The sequence below is a fragment of the Papilio xuthus genome, unplaced genomic scaffold (genome assembly GCF_000836235.2).
Source record: "Papilio xuthus unplaced genomic scaffold, Pxut_1.1 DF826933.1, whole genome shotgun sequence".
Lineage (NCBI taxonomy): Eukaryota > Metazoa > Arthropoda > Insecta > Lepidoptera > Papilionidae > Papilio > Papilio xuthus.
Genome location: NW_013531716.1, coordinates 1,299,784 through 1,314,952, shown reverse-complemented (window position 1 = coordinate 1,314,952; position 15,169 = coordinate 1,299,784). Strand labels below are relative to the sequence as shown.

The window sequence follows — 15,169 nt, the reverse complement described above, 5'->3', positions numbered from 1 at the left end:
CTATCGGACAAGCAACCAATAACCCTCAACTTTGACAAGAACTCCATTATCAAATATTTAGCCACAATTTTGGTCTAAGGAGCCATTACGGGGTAAGGGGTTTTCAATTGGCGGCAATACGTCATTGTTTCGGCAGTGCGAACACATATTATGATCATAAGAAATATTAGACATTTATGCCTAACACAGGTTTACATCACTCGGCATAAATTACATTAGATCGTTACAATGCTCTTAGCTTGATTAAACAGATTAATTGTTATTGATGTTGACCTTGAAAGAATATTATGTTTTAAGGTACGCATCCACAGAAACGCTCTGATTTGCTTTGACTTGATGCGTTGCTTTCGTGACTGACTGAGGCTGAATGTTTTGAAAAGTTATGGCGATTCAGATTTGAACACATGTTACTCATTAATTTATTTATATATTAGAATTATATGTCTTAACGTTAACTATATGTGTTTTGTACTGATGCAATATATCTTCTGACACTCCAGGGAAGAAGACGAATAGAATGACACCACACACGTCAATATTGGTCCAGTCGTTTAGGCTTTACGCTAGTCTTTCCCAAAGTGGGCGATACCGCCCTCTTGTGGGCGCTGCAGGTTTCAAGTTGCGGGTTATAGTAAAAGTTTCATTTAGAATTCTCCGTTAATATACATATTTAGGTCACAATAATTAATTAATTTAATTTGAAGTTATAGTGGCGCCTAAAAAAAATATTTATTCTCAAAGTGGGCAGTAGACAAATTAAGTTTGGGAACCACTGCTTTACGCCGTCACCATTGAAATTTACAATAGACACATATAAACACTAAATCCTAAATCATTATAGGACATAAAAACAAAATTTTGCTAAATCAATATTATATTATCACCGTAATAATATAAATATTTAATATTCCGAAACATTTTTCAAACTACTAAGCAATAAATAAGCTTATTTCAAGCCTTAAGTTATATTTCTCAAGCACTAAGTAAAATAACAACAACGTAATTTCTTGACAATGATTAATACTGTTTTATAGTAGTTTAATTTTAAATAATTTCATACTACCTTTCACATTGATTAGTTTAAATATGAAAGAGTTGAATATGGTACTAATTTTACATTTTCTAATACAAATATCAAATAGTAAAGATAATGTACTCAAAGCACAAAGAAATTTAAACGACATAAGTTAAATATACCACAAGAAGCATTATAAGCAATTGCATTATCAAATACAATTAAGAATCTTTACGAATACTGAAATCATTGAATGAATACTCAGTTATATCTTTTTCATTTTTAAATTCAGCTTTATCTATCTTGCTGCTAGGACTCCCAGTAGTCCGTAGCCAACGCATCCTGTTAAATATGAAATAGAATTGGATCAAGTGCTAATATACCATTTCGTCATAATCAACCTGTCATTATCCTCACAGAGGGTTTGCACATTATGTACTACTCCATACATCTCTATCAGCCGTCAAGTGAATCCAAAGCCTTCTTACGCATATCCTCTTTCACACAATCCACGCATATTTTCTTAGGTCTTCCTCTGTCTTTGTAGCCATCCACATTCAATCTTATTTAAGTGGTAATGTACCATTTATATATAAAGCCAAACACACTAAGTATGTATATTCTTCTATAACTAATTTGTAATTCTTTAAACACTTACAAAACATGTTTATCTCAGTTTTTTGAGACAGAAAGTGAACATTTTTTTAATGTGACATTTTTGTCTAATGCAGATTAGGCAATAAGTTTTTTTAAAATTATATATTTATAATTTTAATGTTAAGTAGCAAAAAATATAAGTTGTAACTCACATATTTTCTACATTATCAGATGGACCTTGAAGTTGACCTTGCACTGTTCCCTTGGAGGTGTTCATGCACCAGCCTTTTAGGCCTAACTTTTCTGCCTCTTGTTTTGTAAACTGAAAAGATTGCGCTTTTATGCTTTTTCACTCAAAGCTAGTACATAGATTTAGCCAGTACCTAAATCCTGTGCCACTTTTTAAGATATTTAACAACTATTTTACTGATAAATTGTCATCATATTTATGTAAACTAAATTATTTTTATTACATTAATGAATTTTGAAGCTTTTAAAAACTTTTCAACCTTATGTAACTAACAAATTAAATGTGAAGGATTAGTTCCTAATTCTGTGGTAATTTAATAGTAAACGATTAAATGAGTAAATTAAAAAATTTTACCTTTCGAAAGAAGACTCCTTGGACTCGACCAAACACTTCGAAGTCTACACTTCGCAAAGCCATGGTTGCAGCTGTTGCAAATGAAAAATTTTTGAACGATGTGGCCACAGTAGTTAAAATTAATAAACGAATCATTTACATTTATTGTAAGACGCATAAATTCAATAAGATTATTTTTTGAAACAAATACTGTTTGAAAAAATCTAATTTTTTCTTGTCAAAGCAAAAGTTTACGGAGTGGGCTGTTGATTATCTTTCATTTGTTTTCTGAAAAATTGAGATTAAAAAATATTAATGAGCTAAAATTTTTCACCTTTTACATTTTGAAATGTAGATTATTTTTAAATGGCGAATTTGAGATTTATTAAAAATTAAGAATGATCAAAAGTTCCATTTTCATCAAATACTTTTTTCGGTGGCGTACTTCGTAAATGCACTAAAGAAATTCAAACGAGAATTTCGTGCTTTTGCCAAAAATATTAGCATGGCAACTTGATTGTCTTGGCAAGTCGACAGCTGTCATTATAAGGTTTTGGTGATAGAATACCTAGATTGCAGTATACAATAAGTAAAATAAAATTAATATAATAAACATTTAGTTTTGTGAATAACATATATAATTTAGAAAAATGGCTTTCTATGGCTGTGCAAGGTAGGTAATTAGATGGGTTATGTAACATTGACCATATATAACTTGTTTACCAACGTATTCAAATTTTCAGGCTTAGTGCGAGGCCTGTTCTTGCTAGCTTGGGGAGATTGCCCCTCGCATTGAACTCCGCTCACTATGCTCAAGCAGCGGCTCTTCCAAAAGTTAATTTCAAAAAATACGAAGCTCCTAAACCTGAACATTATGACGATAAAAATGCTCGCCTGAAACGCCCATTGTCTCCTCACCTTACAATCTACGCACCACAGCTGACGAGTATACTATCTATAACGCATCGAACTGCAGGTATTTATGTGAACATATAATACATGTTGCCTTAATATTTTATAGATAGGAATCGGAGTAGTATTAAAATATGTAAGATTATATTTCCATTTATAATCATGATGATAATCTTTGTATATATAATTCTTCTGTGAGTGTGTATGTCACTGAACTTCTCTCAAATGACTGGACCGATTTTGATGAAATTTTTTGTGCGTGTTCAAGGGGATCTGGGAATGGTTTAGATTCACAATTTTCATCAAATATTAACTTCGCATTAATTTATTAAAATTAAAGACGTGTAGACAGCACAACGTCTGTCGGGTCCGCTAGTATTTATTGCAATTAAAAGTTAATGCAAGCTATGATTATCAGTTGACTGCCACATTATTATACAACAGAAAAAGTTAATTGATAACATAATTATTATTTAATGGCTTTTAAATGACGTAGTTCTATGACAAATTTTGTTTTATACGTATGTTCAAAATCTTGACATAATTTGCTTGCATAATAGAAAAAGTTAAGATGCGATGAGATACAATAATTTTCTTAACCTTCTGGAAGTACAATTTCCAAGTTAATAAAATGTACTTCATCACCGCATAACTTGAATTAGTTGTTGGTTTCATTTTTTCATATATTTTGAAATTCTGTAAATAAATAATGTACAATGGGTACTGAAAGTTTGTTGGTGGTCAGTTAAATTAATTTCATTCATTTGTTCACAATTTATTTCACATACTAGCTGTTGCCTTCTCACACCGTTTGCATTGGGAAAAATAAGTAGCTTATGTGTTCATCCAGACTATGTTTTACATCCATGCCAAATATCATCACAATCCATTGAGCTGTTTGGGAGTACCTTGTAATAAACATCCATCCATCTAAACATTTGCATTTATAATATTAGTGAGATTACCTTAGTTTAATTCTCTAATACTTTTAGGTATTATACTGTCTGGTTATGCCAGCGTTTTGGGTATCGGAGCATTGGTACTGCCCCATGATGTGTCCCATTACATCATGATGATTGAAGGTCTTAATCTATCTCCAGCAACTATTTTCTTAGCCAAGTTTCTGATAGCTGCTCCATTTGGATATCATTTTGCCAATGGCTTAAGGCATTTGTATTGGGATACTGCTAAAGGATTGACAATCAAGGAAGTATACTCAACTGGGTATGCTATGCTTGCGACTGCCACAGCTATTACGCTGTTCCTTGCTGCATTGTAAATGTTAACGAAAGTAGGGTAGTAAGAAAAAAATTATTTGAATGTTATTTATTTGTTTTGAATATAAGTATTAAACATTAATATATCAGACTTTATTTTATTTGTATACCCAATTATAAAAATAAAAAAAAAAACTATTACAAAATATAGGTATTTAAATATTTTTATTAAGCGACTCCACATGTGTTGAGAACGTCGTGGATCGACTTGAATTTTTCAAAGTCCATTTTTTCAGTGGTCACCAATCCCTTTGCGGCGTTCTGAAATAATTTATAGCTTATTTATAATGTTGCAAGTATTAAATATAATCTAAACATGGTCAAAAAGTTGAAGTCAATATTCTTAGTCATTGGATTTAATTAGAATTAGTTTAAGTTAACAAGAAAATGGACATTCATATATTGATTTCTGATAAATCTTCATGTCTCGTTATAAATATGGGTGTTCCGAGTGTAAATTAAAAAAATCTTACGTTGAACAGAACGTTATTGTTCTTGTAGAACTCTCCATAGATGTTGAATAAGTCACTCCTGGTATCCAATAATTCAGCCAAACTGAGTGGTGCGTGGGCTATTGATACGTCGGAGAGGAAATCTTTAGCAGAAAGCCAAGTGCGAGACGGCGCCATCGCGACGTTACATGTCGCGAAGTTTGTAAAAGTGTCCCTGCCGCCTGATTCACGGTTCAGGCAAAGCAACTCGTATTGTGAAGCATCGAATTTGGATAAGTCCGCACCTGGAATTATGAAAGATTTTAATTTATTTCGTGCCGTTGCAATTATTACGACACCTATCACGCTGCCGCATCCATTTCTCTACACTCGCTAAATCAAATACGCGCCATCCTTGAAAAGGAACGGTCGGCTGCGACCAATAAGTGAACGTGACGCCAATAAACCAGTCTGCACTAAGTAAGCGTTGTTTCTGTCACTTTCCTTATCTATCAGCGACTCTAAACATGTTCAGTATGCAGAAGCTATAGTAACTGAACAACAACTCAAACTTTTTTTAATTGTTTTCCTTATGTTTTACTTCCATTGAGAAGTATTACTTACTGGAAACGAATGCAACATCTCCGTTATTCTGCAAACACTGGAGGGCGCTACCGTCGCCTGAGCATCGCTTCTTCATGTTTGATACGTCTTCTCCTAGAAATTAATTGCAGCATAGTTGGTACAAAGATTATTTTCTAGTATCTCAAAAATTAAATACAACTAAATCTGGTTAGTAGAACTTCTTATTAGTTTTTTAAAATATTGCGCTTTACCTCTAGGATTGTTCTCTGGTTTGTCAACACCAGGTAAACATGAGCCGCCTGAGAAGAAATCTCCTAAGTTCTTTACGCACTGAAAATTATAGAAGACTGAAATGTAGTCCTAGTGTAGTATAATATGTATAGAATAGTAGGTATAGAAACAGAGAAGAATGGAGATGGAAAACTCTTATTGTCACGGTTAAGTTTCGAAGAATAAATTAAGATATGGAATAGACCTGTAGCAACTCTATGGGAGAATTTTATTAAAATGATAATTGCAAAACATTGTACCTGATCAGAGTTGATAAGTTTCTTATTGATAAGGTAGAATAGCGGAGCAGCTAAACCACTGAAGCTACCGAAAGAGTTGTGACATGACCTGTTAAAACGATAAGTACAATCACATAAGACTTAAGAAATTGTACTCCAGTGCAAGGGCATCGCCATCCGATGATCTGGGCTTTAAGATGTGGGGTAGGTAGAAAAAAATCAACAGTATTTCTGACTTTCCCATATGGAACACGACATGGTATTTGATTAATTCAGATTGGAAATGCGCTGGCGTTAACTACATCAATGAAGAGTAGCTACGTTTCCACATGCAAATGCGACCCAATGAGACTAGCGTGCTCCTGCGTTCTAATCATTTGCATATTCCTACGTTTTATTCTCAAAAGTGTTGAATTGTATGGAATACTTTAAAACCAGTCATGATTCTAAATTCTGAAGCATTTTTACGCGTTTTATGCAGATTTCAAATCATGATGGCATAAATACAGTTTATGCCGTTACATGAACAATATTAAAATGATTGCCATAAAAAAAATAAACGTAAGTAAATCAAAGGAAATCAGTAGTTACAATTATTTAAGTAATTATTCAATACTAGTTGATAAAATAGGATAAAATTATTGCGTATGCTAATTTTATATGTAAAAGCAATCCTAGGTAGGCCATAGCTTTTATCTGCCGCGGTTTGCGTGGTATTATGCCACCCAAAACACTTTTGCTATGCAAATATTCGTATAATGCCTCTCACCGCAATGTAATGCTAATTTCATATGTAAAATGTTTGTACCAACACGTTGTGCACAAATATTAGAAACATCTCTTTTGATTGATTCACAACTTTTTAAATATTATCAAAAGTGAATTTAAGCAATAGTTATAATAGGTATTAAAAATAAATGATTGTTTCTGAACTTTCTAGTCCATTCGGTACATAAAAATGAGCAAATATAAACGATCTTTTAAAAGAAGTCTATGGCTAACAGAAATTACGATCTATGGTAGGATTTTTTTAACTATATTTACCGTTTTCCTCTCAGGTCTTCAATTTTATTAACACTTGAGTCTTTCCTGACTACAGCGACGGCATAGTTGGGTGTCTTAGCTGCACCGTATACTTCGTGGAAGACGGGATGCAAGTTGTAATTCTTAGACGCGGAAGCCACTCTCATGTCGTCTACAGCAGCAAGGTCGGACCCGTTGTCTTGGACCTGGTGAAATTTTTTCGTAAGAAACAGTAGTCTGCAGTCAAAGATTTTTTAAGATTTTGCAGATAAAGTACTTAAGAAATGTTGTATTTCGGTATATCGCATCTTTAGCATCGATTTTACCAAAAGATAAAATGTCCAGACAGTATCTTCAGGAAAATTGGAATAAAATAGTGTAAAGCTGGCTCGAAAGTAACATAATTATCAAGTTCCGTAAGAATTTGAACAATTTTAATGTTTTTTTTTTAATTTGAGCATGACATTAATATCAATCCTTGTAATTTTGCTTCAATGGAAAGGTACTTTTGTGTCTTACACTCTTAAGACAAGCATCTTCGGATTCCTCTTGCACGCAGTCAATTTTAGGTCTAATGTCTCTGCTGAATGCGAACACGGACATCAAACGGCACTTCTCCAACGCTAAGTATGTTGTCACACATAGTCTGTAAAAGTTAGGTTATGTTAGGTTAGAATTAGTAACCATAGTATTGAATTTTGTGCAGCTTATAAAACTGTTAATAAGTGACTGCTTTTATTTACTTGTTGTTTAAGTAAATCGATTCTGTATGTATCAGTTATAATATACGTTATGTAAAACTAACTTCATTATTTTATGCAATTCCGTAAATGGTACCTGACTACGGGTTCCGGAGGGCCGTGACCACGTTCAATAACTTCCGTGTAGTTCGCCTTTTTAAGATAGTCAGCTGGTTTGATTGGGATATTGTCGGCAACGTGGTGGATTTTCTCTGATAGTCCCAATACATTGAGGAACCAATCAGGTTTGCTGCTTGTACCTGAACAACATCCGTTGAGATGAAAAAATAATAATCTTCGACAATTATATACTTTTTAATTTCTTAAAGATACTAAGGCTAAGTTTATATGCAAGCATTAGTTAGAGGTCCAAATATCTTTTAATACTTTAAAATTAGAGTAGGAAGAGTAATTAAGAGAGATAAGGCTATTATTCAGCGCCATTCAAAGCACTCGGGTTGCAAATTGTTCACTTTAAATGGAATGGCTCTTCCGATTTTAAGATATTCATTTCGTAGACAATGGAATACAATTGAAATTATGTTTAAATACTTGGCGAATTAATTAGTAACCAAAATCTTCATAACAATACTTCGATATATGAATATTTATTAGTACCATACAATTATATCTTATAATTCTATTTATTTTCTAAAGAACGGTTTCATTTCAATTAATAAATTCATTAAGAACAACAAGATAAAATTACTAATAGTGACTCTGTTTTCTACCCATGTTCATGCCGACATATTACCTTAATTCTGGATACTATTGCATTATGGATTAAGGAAAATAATTCAATGACATATCAATATACAAAGCGGTATTTACCAGCATCAGCCAATTGTTTTATCTTCTCTCTCAGAGGTGATAACTTCGCCAATACATCCTGATGTCCTATCAAACCCTGCCAAGGTCTGGCTGCCCAGGTACAAGGTTTTCCTCTGATTGGTACTTTAGATCCATCCACGCATAGATACGCGAACTCATCAGGGTTTTCAGGGGATTCCGAAGCTGGTGTGGTACCAACAGGAAGCTAATATAGAGAAAAATATACTCAGACTAAGAAATAGACATGACAGAAATTAGACATCCCATTCAGCCGATCTCATTTAAAGTGGGACTAAAGTAAGGACATTATGGACAATATTTAGAGAGTTCGTCATAATTGCCATAATGTTTTATCCGAATCCGATGAAAGGTACTAAAGGAAGATGAAGAAATAGTGCAAACTTACTCCAAAGAATTTGCGCACGAAGATGACTTTAGTAAAGGCGACTTGTCCACCATGGTGAGCTAGGCAACGCAGCGCGCCTGTGTACCCGCTGTACACGTCGGGGTAATCGCACTTCTCTGGATGCTCGCAGAGCGCGCACAGTTGATTATATTGTGACTCTAGAAATTAATTAACACTATACTTAAGGAGACGATAAAGTTCGATTGATTGTAGGAGGGCAGATGAAACTCAAAAATTGAAAAACCCCAAACTTCCCTGCAACTAAAAAAAGCTGGTATACATATATATTTTAGTAGTAAAAGTTCATATAGAATTAAATGTTTTGCTAAGAATGTCGGTATTGTAACTCACTCCAAGCTGAATTAGTTTTAGGATCAGGTGACCATTGTCCGACAATGCAGGATTGTGTAAAGAAAGTTGATAGTGCTTTTAGCTCGTTCTCCTTCGGTGAGATGCTGTGGTCGTTCATCTTGGGGAACACTGCTCTCTTCATTAACATCGTAAGCGGAATCTGGAAGTTTTTTTTTATTAATCTCGCGATAATTTATGGCTTGATTAATTTCATCCAAGCACAAATCCGTAAAGAATTTATAAAAGTGTTTAAGACTTACTTTGTAACCGACATTTCTATTAACTCCCGTGTGACACGATTTCAATCCTTTCAGTTCATCCAAGCTGTTAATCGGAAGATCTTTGTGTACAACAATGACGGCTTCATATCTGAATTCCGCTGCAAGAGAATTATTGTATTGAAGGTATGTCTTACATATAAAATCCTCGTCTTATATATAAAATTCACAATTTTCGTTCCGATATTCCTCCGAAACGGCTTGACCGATTCTCATGAAATTTTGTGAGCATATTGAGTAGATCTGAGAATCGGCCAACATCTATTTTTAATCCCGCGCGGACGGTGTCGCGGGCGACAGCTAGTTCTTTTTAAAAAAACATTTTAAAATACGAAGAAGTCACCGTTTATTCGCAATAAATACTATACAGAATATAATCTAAAGTTTCTTGGTTATTTCATTATTTATATCTGGATTACAATATTCTTTTTTATTTCTTTTTACCCGTAGTTTACCTAACATATGAATAACAGGCTTTACAGTACAAATTCAACAGTTGTGACCATTATACGAAACATTTTAACCATAAGGCTTTTAATATGAATAATGTAAAACAACATTATCATGCATACTATCGTTATAAAGGTATTTGAGGTTACCCAAGGGTTGGGTCAAAGCTGAGAGGGTTCGAGATGAAAACCGGGGAATTCCCTTAGGCTTTATTGTGGTAAGGACTTGGCTAGACCGAAAATTTATTCATAATCGAGTTTATAATATATTTTATTATTGTTTTGCACTGGGAATAATTATTATAAATGTTCGTTAGAACTATTGCTTTAATTATAATCTATTTGAAATAACGAAAAGTAGAAAAAATAAACTATAATATTAATAAAGTTTTTAGTCTGATCATATCAGAAGCGTCGCGAGAAAGGCAGGTGCCGCAGAGAATTAAAATAAATTCTAGCTTGATACCTTCACGCGTATTTTAGAAAAAGGCTCTTGATAAACAGACAGACGGACAAAAAAGTGATCCTATAATGGTGGAACCCTAAAATGTAAAAATGTTAATTTCCTACTCCAACCATAGACCTAGCCTAGGTCATCGATTGGCGGGGATCGTTGATTATATAATTAAAAGAGTCGACTTCTCGAACCCTTTTAAAATAATGTTAAAATATATTGTAGGATTATAATATTATTGTAGGATTTCTGAAGTGACTTATGACATTAAAAGACCAGAGGCTTATAAATGAAAGTAATGAAAACATAATGAAATAGATAAAAAAATAGAAAGTTTATAATAGCAATATTCGGTGCTGGAATCGAATACGCTATTATATTCTTTACTAAAAATATAGCTTCTCTATTTTTATATCTATATATTGAAAAGCGGTAGACGTGTCGTGGTTATGGTTTCTTTTGATATTTTTTATTAAATGTTCAAAACATTTTTCTTAAGTGTATTTTTTAATATAAATAGTTAACAAAATTCTTAAGACTTCTCTAATATTTGGATGAGTTTTTTGACGAAAAATAACGTAGAAAGTAAGTAAGAAGTAAGAAAAGAAGTATGAATGGAATAAAAAAAAATATTAGTCTCTTTCAATGAAAGGCATTTCTATTTGCAGATTATAAAACGTTTGTCGATATGTACATATTCACTATAGACCTTTCTATCAGCTTAATGGCCTATATCAAAGTCTGTCAGTCCCCGCGGATCAGCCCCGGTCTATAGACAATTCGAACCTTTTAGATTAAACTTCCAACATTTACTAAGCAGATAAGTATTATTGGTTTTATTTAAGTGTGCCTTTTATTTATGAATATGGAATATGCCTTTTTAGTTTTATTTTTAAAAAGTAGTTAAATCAAAGATTTTAATCTATATTTTAGTCCTACTAATATTATAAATGCGAATGTCTGGATGAATGGATGTTTGAAGGTATCTCCGGAACGGATGTATGGATCTTGCTGAAGTTTAGCAGCCTGGAGGACACATAGGCTACTAAATACTGTTTTATTTCCGCGCGGAGGCGCGGACGTCAGCTAGTTTAGGCATAAGCGTTTATTGACATACTTACGATCGACAATTTGGTTATGATTACTCAGTTATAAAGTACCTGCGCCAGGAATGCAGAAACTGATTAGTATTAAAACAGGTTAATAAAATCTAAATAACTACATAACTCTATAGTTATAAAATAATTCTTTATCGACTAAGGTTGTTATTGATTTTAATCATTAGTTGCCATGAGGTAGAGACAATGAATTGACTAGATTAGTGATATACCAAAGACAAGATGGTAAATCGTCGTCATCATCATCAGTACGTATGTCACGAGAAACTAAGTATTTTCGTACCATCAGGTTCCTCATCAGTCCTGTACTCCTGGAAGACGACGAAGTCTTGGTTGGGCATTTTAGACGCAACGTACATATCTTCTGGATCTGTTGGCACTAAGTCCGCTTGACGCTGCTGAACAAAACCTAGACATTGTACTCTGAAACAATAAAGTAGGTTAATCCGTGAATCTTACTGTGGGTTTCCATGGCACAAAATGCTTAAAAAAACATATCTCTCTTGCTATACTTAGAAGGTGATTGGTACAGTTTTGGACACCTCAGACAAAATAATCATCAGATTGGATTTAGTATTTTTTTAAATAAATTAGTTCGATAAACACTTGGAATATTTAATTACCTATATTAAAATAAAGATAAACAAAACATGAAAATTGATAAAACGTAATTAAATTACTCCGTTCATAAACAGTTCAGTAAATCTAAACACAAATAAAAGTATTTAACTGTAATTTTGTCAGATGAAATCATTACTTCAAACTTCTTCCTAAACAATCAAGTAAACGATTTAGTATGAATTTCAATTATTCATGATAAGTAAAGTTTTTTTTTTCAAAAGATTGTAATCAACATTTTTCCTTCTTTGTGTTAAAATTACAATGGGATTTATATGTACATATACTTTTAATATATTTATTTAAAGTCTTAGCACGTAGAAAAATCGCAACAACATACTTGAATACTGATTGTTAAAAAAAAAAACTTGTACCAAACGGAATGCCATGAACACTCTTTGGCAGCAACAGATAATAAATGTTATTTTTTTTAATACAAGCTTTAAGGCAAAGGCAAGTAAAAGTACAAGCTTTAAAACAATACACTCACCTATCTCTGGCAGGAACACATTCCAGAGAGACCTTGCTCTTTGTGGGGACCTCCAACATCTCCTCGCAAGCTTTCAGAAACTGCTTTGGTACGCATATTTTATCTATGAAGTTAAAAAAAAAATTGAACATTTATAGCACTATTAAATAGTTGCTATAATGATAACAAATATTTGTTTATCCGCGGAAAAATAAATGCGCATATTTATTGCGTATTGTACAAATATGCTTAAATGCAATTTGTACAGATTTTAAACTCAGATTTTAAATTGTTATTAATATAGAAAGATTTAATGGATATAATAAACATCTAAACAATTAAACATTGAGAGATAAACAATCATAAGAAAATATTGCTGTAGGCATATCAACAATTACAACCTCCTTTTAAGGAATAGGAATTTGACAACACTCGTTAATATATTTACATCTTAGTTTCGTATACAACGCTTATCAGAGAAAATGTAGCTTAATTAACCTTAGTTTGTTTTAATTAAAACGGACAAAATAGTTGCTTAAAAATCAATAATTAAACATATCTACTTTTCATATATAGCACCAAATTATTATCTCAGGCTAAAGTTCATAAGTTGATAGACAAATTATTTTTATAAATGACGATTATTGTTATTAAAAATGTAAACTCTATCAGATATTTATATTTAATGTAGAACTCCACTGCTCAACACTTATACGAATAAATATTGTCATCCTTTTCATTGCCTTTTATAAAACAGAGACAACGACATATATCAATACAAGTTATGGCAGTGGAGAACGGTTTTCAACATTTAAACATACGAGACAGAATTTACATGAGTTGCCAAAGAAACCAGCTTGTTCAAGGTAACGCTTATACCAAATGTATACGTAAATAAACATTGCGAACCTGTCCGGCTTACGAAATTACATCGCTTAATGCCACAAAAATATAATGTACCCAAAAATAAAACTTCTCTACATATGATTTTATCAATGGAAAAAATATTAATGGAATAAAGGAAGAATGAACAGGCTGTCCTTTGAGTTCTTTTTACATTAAACGAGATTATTTTTTTTTTACTATAAGGCTTTATGACGAGACCGTATAATGTATCTGCCGAATGTTTATATCTGTCAAAATTTTAAATTAATTTGAAATAATAAAAACAAATTAAGATATTTTTATCGGTTTTGCTGGTTTAACCGTTCTTTTTCTCATAAGGCATCATCATAAACTAATTAAAATACGATGTTTACTTGTGAAATAATAAAAAAAACATACATGTGGATTTATCAGCGTTGACATTTGCACAGATTATAGTAACGCACACTAGGATATATTTCAAAGTCACGGTCATCGTGACCAGCCGCGACCGAATCCACACACAACTGGCCAGTAACACGGCCACAACACTTTTATATGTGCATCTTATCTTTTGTTATTATATTCCTAGTTACGCCGGTATTAAGAAAAAAACAGGAAACTCGCATTTTAATAACGGTTCATGGGTTACAGTCAATATTTTATTAAAATGAAAAATGCATTTTCACTCTAAAGTATCTTCTGGTCCTTTAATGGGTCCAAAAAAAACAGGCAAAGGCAAGGACAAACATCTATTTAAAGCACAGCTAGCAAATATATGAATTCCATAACCTAACTTTTTGATATATGTCATAATGGTTAAATAACAACCAATATTCTTTAAAAAAACATTTACTATAATTGCCGTAATATTAATTCTTCAAAAGTACGTTAAATCGTAGTGTTACATCATCTTTTTTAATTCTAGTTATTTTTTTCCTTGTCTATGTCAATTCGTTTAATAGAAGTTAATAGAAGGAAGCACTATTGGGATCAATAGAATAATTTGTTTATAAACTTTTATAAAGTGGCTAATGTCGACAAGTTGGCTAACTGCCAGTAACGCAATAAGTGTATTTACAATTTTGCTGCTTACATGCTCGAAACCATCGCTATCTCAGTTTTATCAAAATAATAGAGAGGGATGACAAATATATTTTTGTATGAGGGTCATGATGACAATTGAATTTACGTGATATTTTTATTTTTATAAATTATTTCTATAAAATTATTATTAAGTATCATTGAGCAATTTCTATTTGTGTCCAAGAAAAAAACATTATTACAGGAAAACCACAAAAGTATCATGATTCAAGTTTATACAACCTGGAGTTATTTTTAAAGAAATATAATATGTAATTATGTTATGGCTTAAGCAAATATCGTGTTTGGCTGAAGTTAGTAAAAATTAAAGTAAACTTCACTTTTAAAATAAAAAAAAGGATTTTTTAAATGCTATTAAAAATTAATTGTTAGAATTTTATTTATTAAAATTGCAGATAAAACCTCTTTTGTCAATTTGAACGAATATATCAGGCCATTTAAAATTAAAAATAATAAAGACGAAAAAGAGGTATTTTATCGCGTCATTTATAAAAAAAAATCATTACAAATGTAATAAATTCACTTAATTATCTAATAATTTTATAGTTTCTTTTT

General features: G+C 32.2%; 3 protein-coding genes across 3 annotated transcripts; 1 reads left to right on the top strand and 2 right to left on the bottom strand.

Moving 5' to 3' along the window:
• Positions 1 to 855: 855 nt before the first annotated feature.
• LOC106122226 (acylphosphatase-1) lies at positions 856 to 2,371 on the bottom strand. The gene is made up of 3 exons (XM_013318135.1): positions 2,217 to 2,371; positions 1,825 to 1,934; positions 856 to 1,357 (listed from the first exon to the last, which is right to left on the bottom strand). The coding sequence occupies exons 1-3, from the start codon at positions 2,349 to 2,351 to the stop codon at positions 1,237 to 1,239; spliced, it is 366 nt and encodes a 121-aa protein (XP_013173589.1). The 5' UTR covers positions 2,352 to 2,371; the 3' UTR covers positions 856 to 1,236.
• Positions 2,372 to 2,701: 330 nt separating this feature from the next.
• Positions 2,702 to 4,475, top strand: LOC106122134 (succinate dehydrogenase cytochrome b560 subunit, mitochondrial-like). Its single transcript, NM_001312395.1, is given in 3 exon segments — positions 2,702 to 2,868; positions 2,939 to 3,171; positions 4,100 to 4,475. Coding segments are annotated over 3 exon segments (543 nt in total). The 5' UTR covers positions 2,702 to 2,845; the 3' UTR covers positions 4,387 to 4,475.
• A 45-nt stretch (positions 4,476 to 4,520) lies between these two features.
• On the bottom strand, positions 4,521 to 14,045 carry Tf (transferrin). The gene is made up of 15 exons (XM_013318010.1): positions 13,931 to 14,045; positions 12,668 to 12,770; positions 11,843 to 11,982; positions 9,521 to 9,639; positions 9,261 to 9,420; positions 8,910 to 9,067; positions 8,504 to 8,708; positions 7,770 to 7,932; positions 7,452 to 7,578; positions 6,954 to 7,138; positions 5,931 to 6,018; positions 5,652 to 5,730; positions 5,440 to 5,532; positions 4,858 to 5,120; positions 4,521 to 4,645 (listed from the first exon to the last, which is right to left on the bottom strand). Exons 1-15 carry the CDS (start codon positions 14,004 to 14,006, stop codon positions 4,553 to 4,555), a joined length of 2,052 nt encoding a protein of 683 aa, XP_013173464.1. The 5' UTR covers positions 14,007 to 14,045; the 3' UTR covers positions 4,521 to 4,552.
• Between the last annotated feature and the right edge of the window lie 1,124 nt (positions 14,046 to 15,169).

Bases quoted from the DNA above. Each gene is read 5' to 3' on its own strand.
- LOC106122226 (XM_013318135.1), bottom strand. From the start codon at position 2,351: ATGATTCGTTTATTAATTTTAACTACTGTGGCCACATCGTTCAAAAAT. The intron at 1,935-2,216 runs GTAAAATTTTTT...CAATCTTTTCAG, and splicing joins AAGGAGTCTTCTTTCGAAAG to TTTACAAAACAAGAGGCAGA. The intron at 1,358-1,824 runs GTGAGTTACAAC...CATATTTAACAG, and splicing joins TCTGATAATGTAGAAAATAT to GATGCGTTGGCTACGGACTA.
- Tf (XM_013318010.1), bottom strand. From the start codon at position 14,006: ATGACCGTGACTTTGAAATATATCCTAGTGTGCGTTACTATAATCTGT. The intron at 7,933-8,503 runs GTAAATACCGCT...GATGTTGTTCAG, and splicing joins AAAACAATTGGCTGATGCTG to GTACAAGCAGCAAACCTGAT. The intron at 6,019-6,953 runs GTAAATATAGTT...TCGTTTTAACAG, and splicing joins GAAGACCTGAGAGGAAAACG to GTCATGTCACAACTCTTTCG.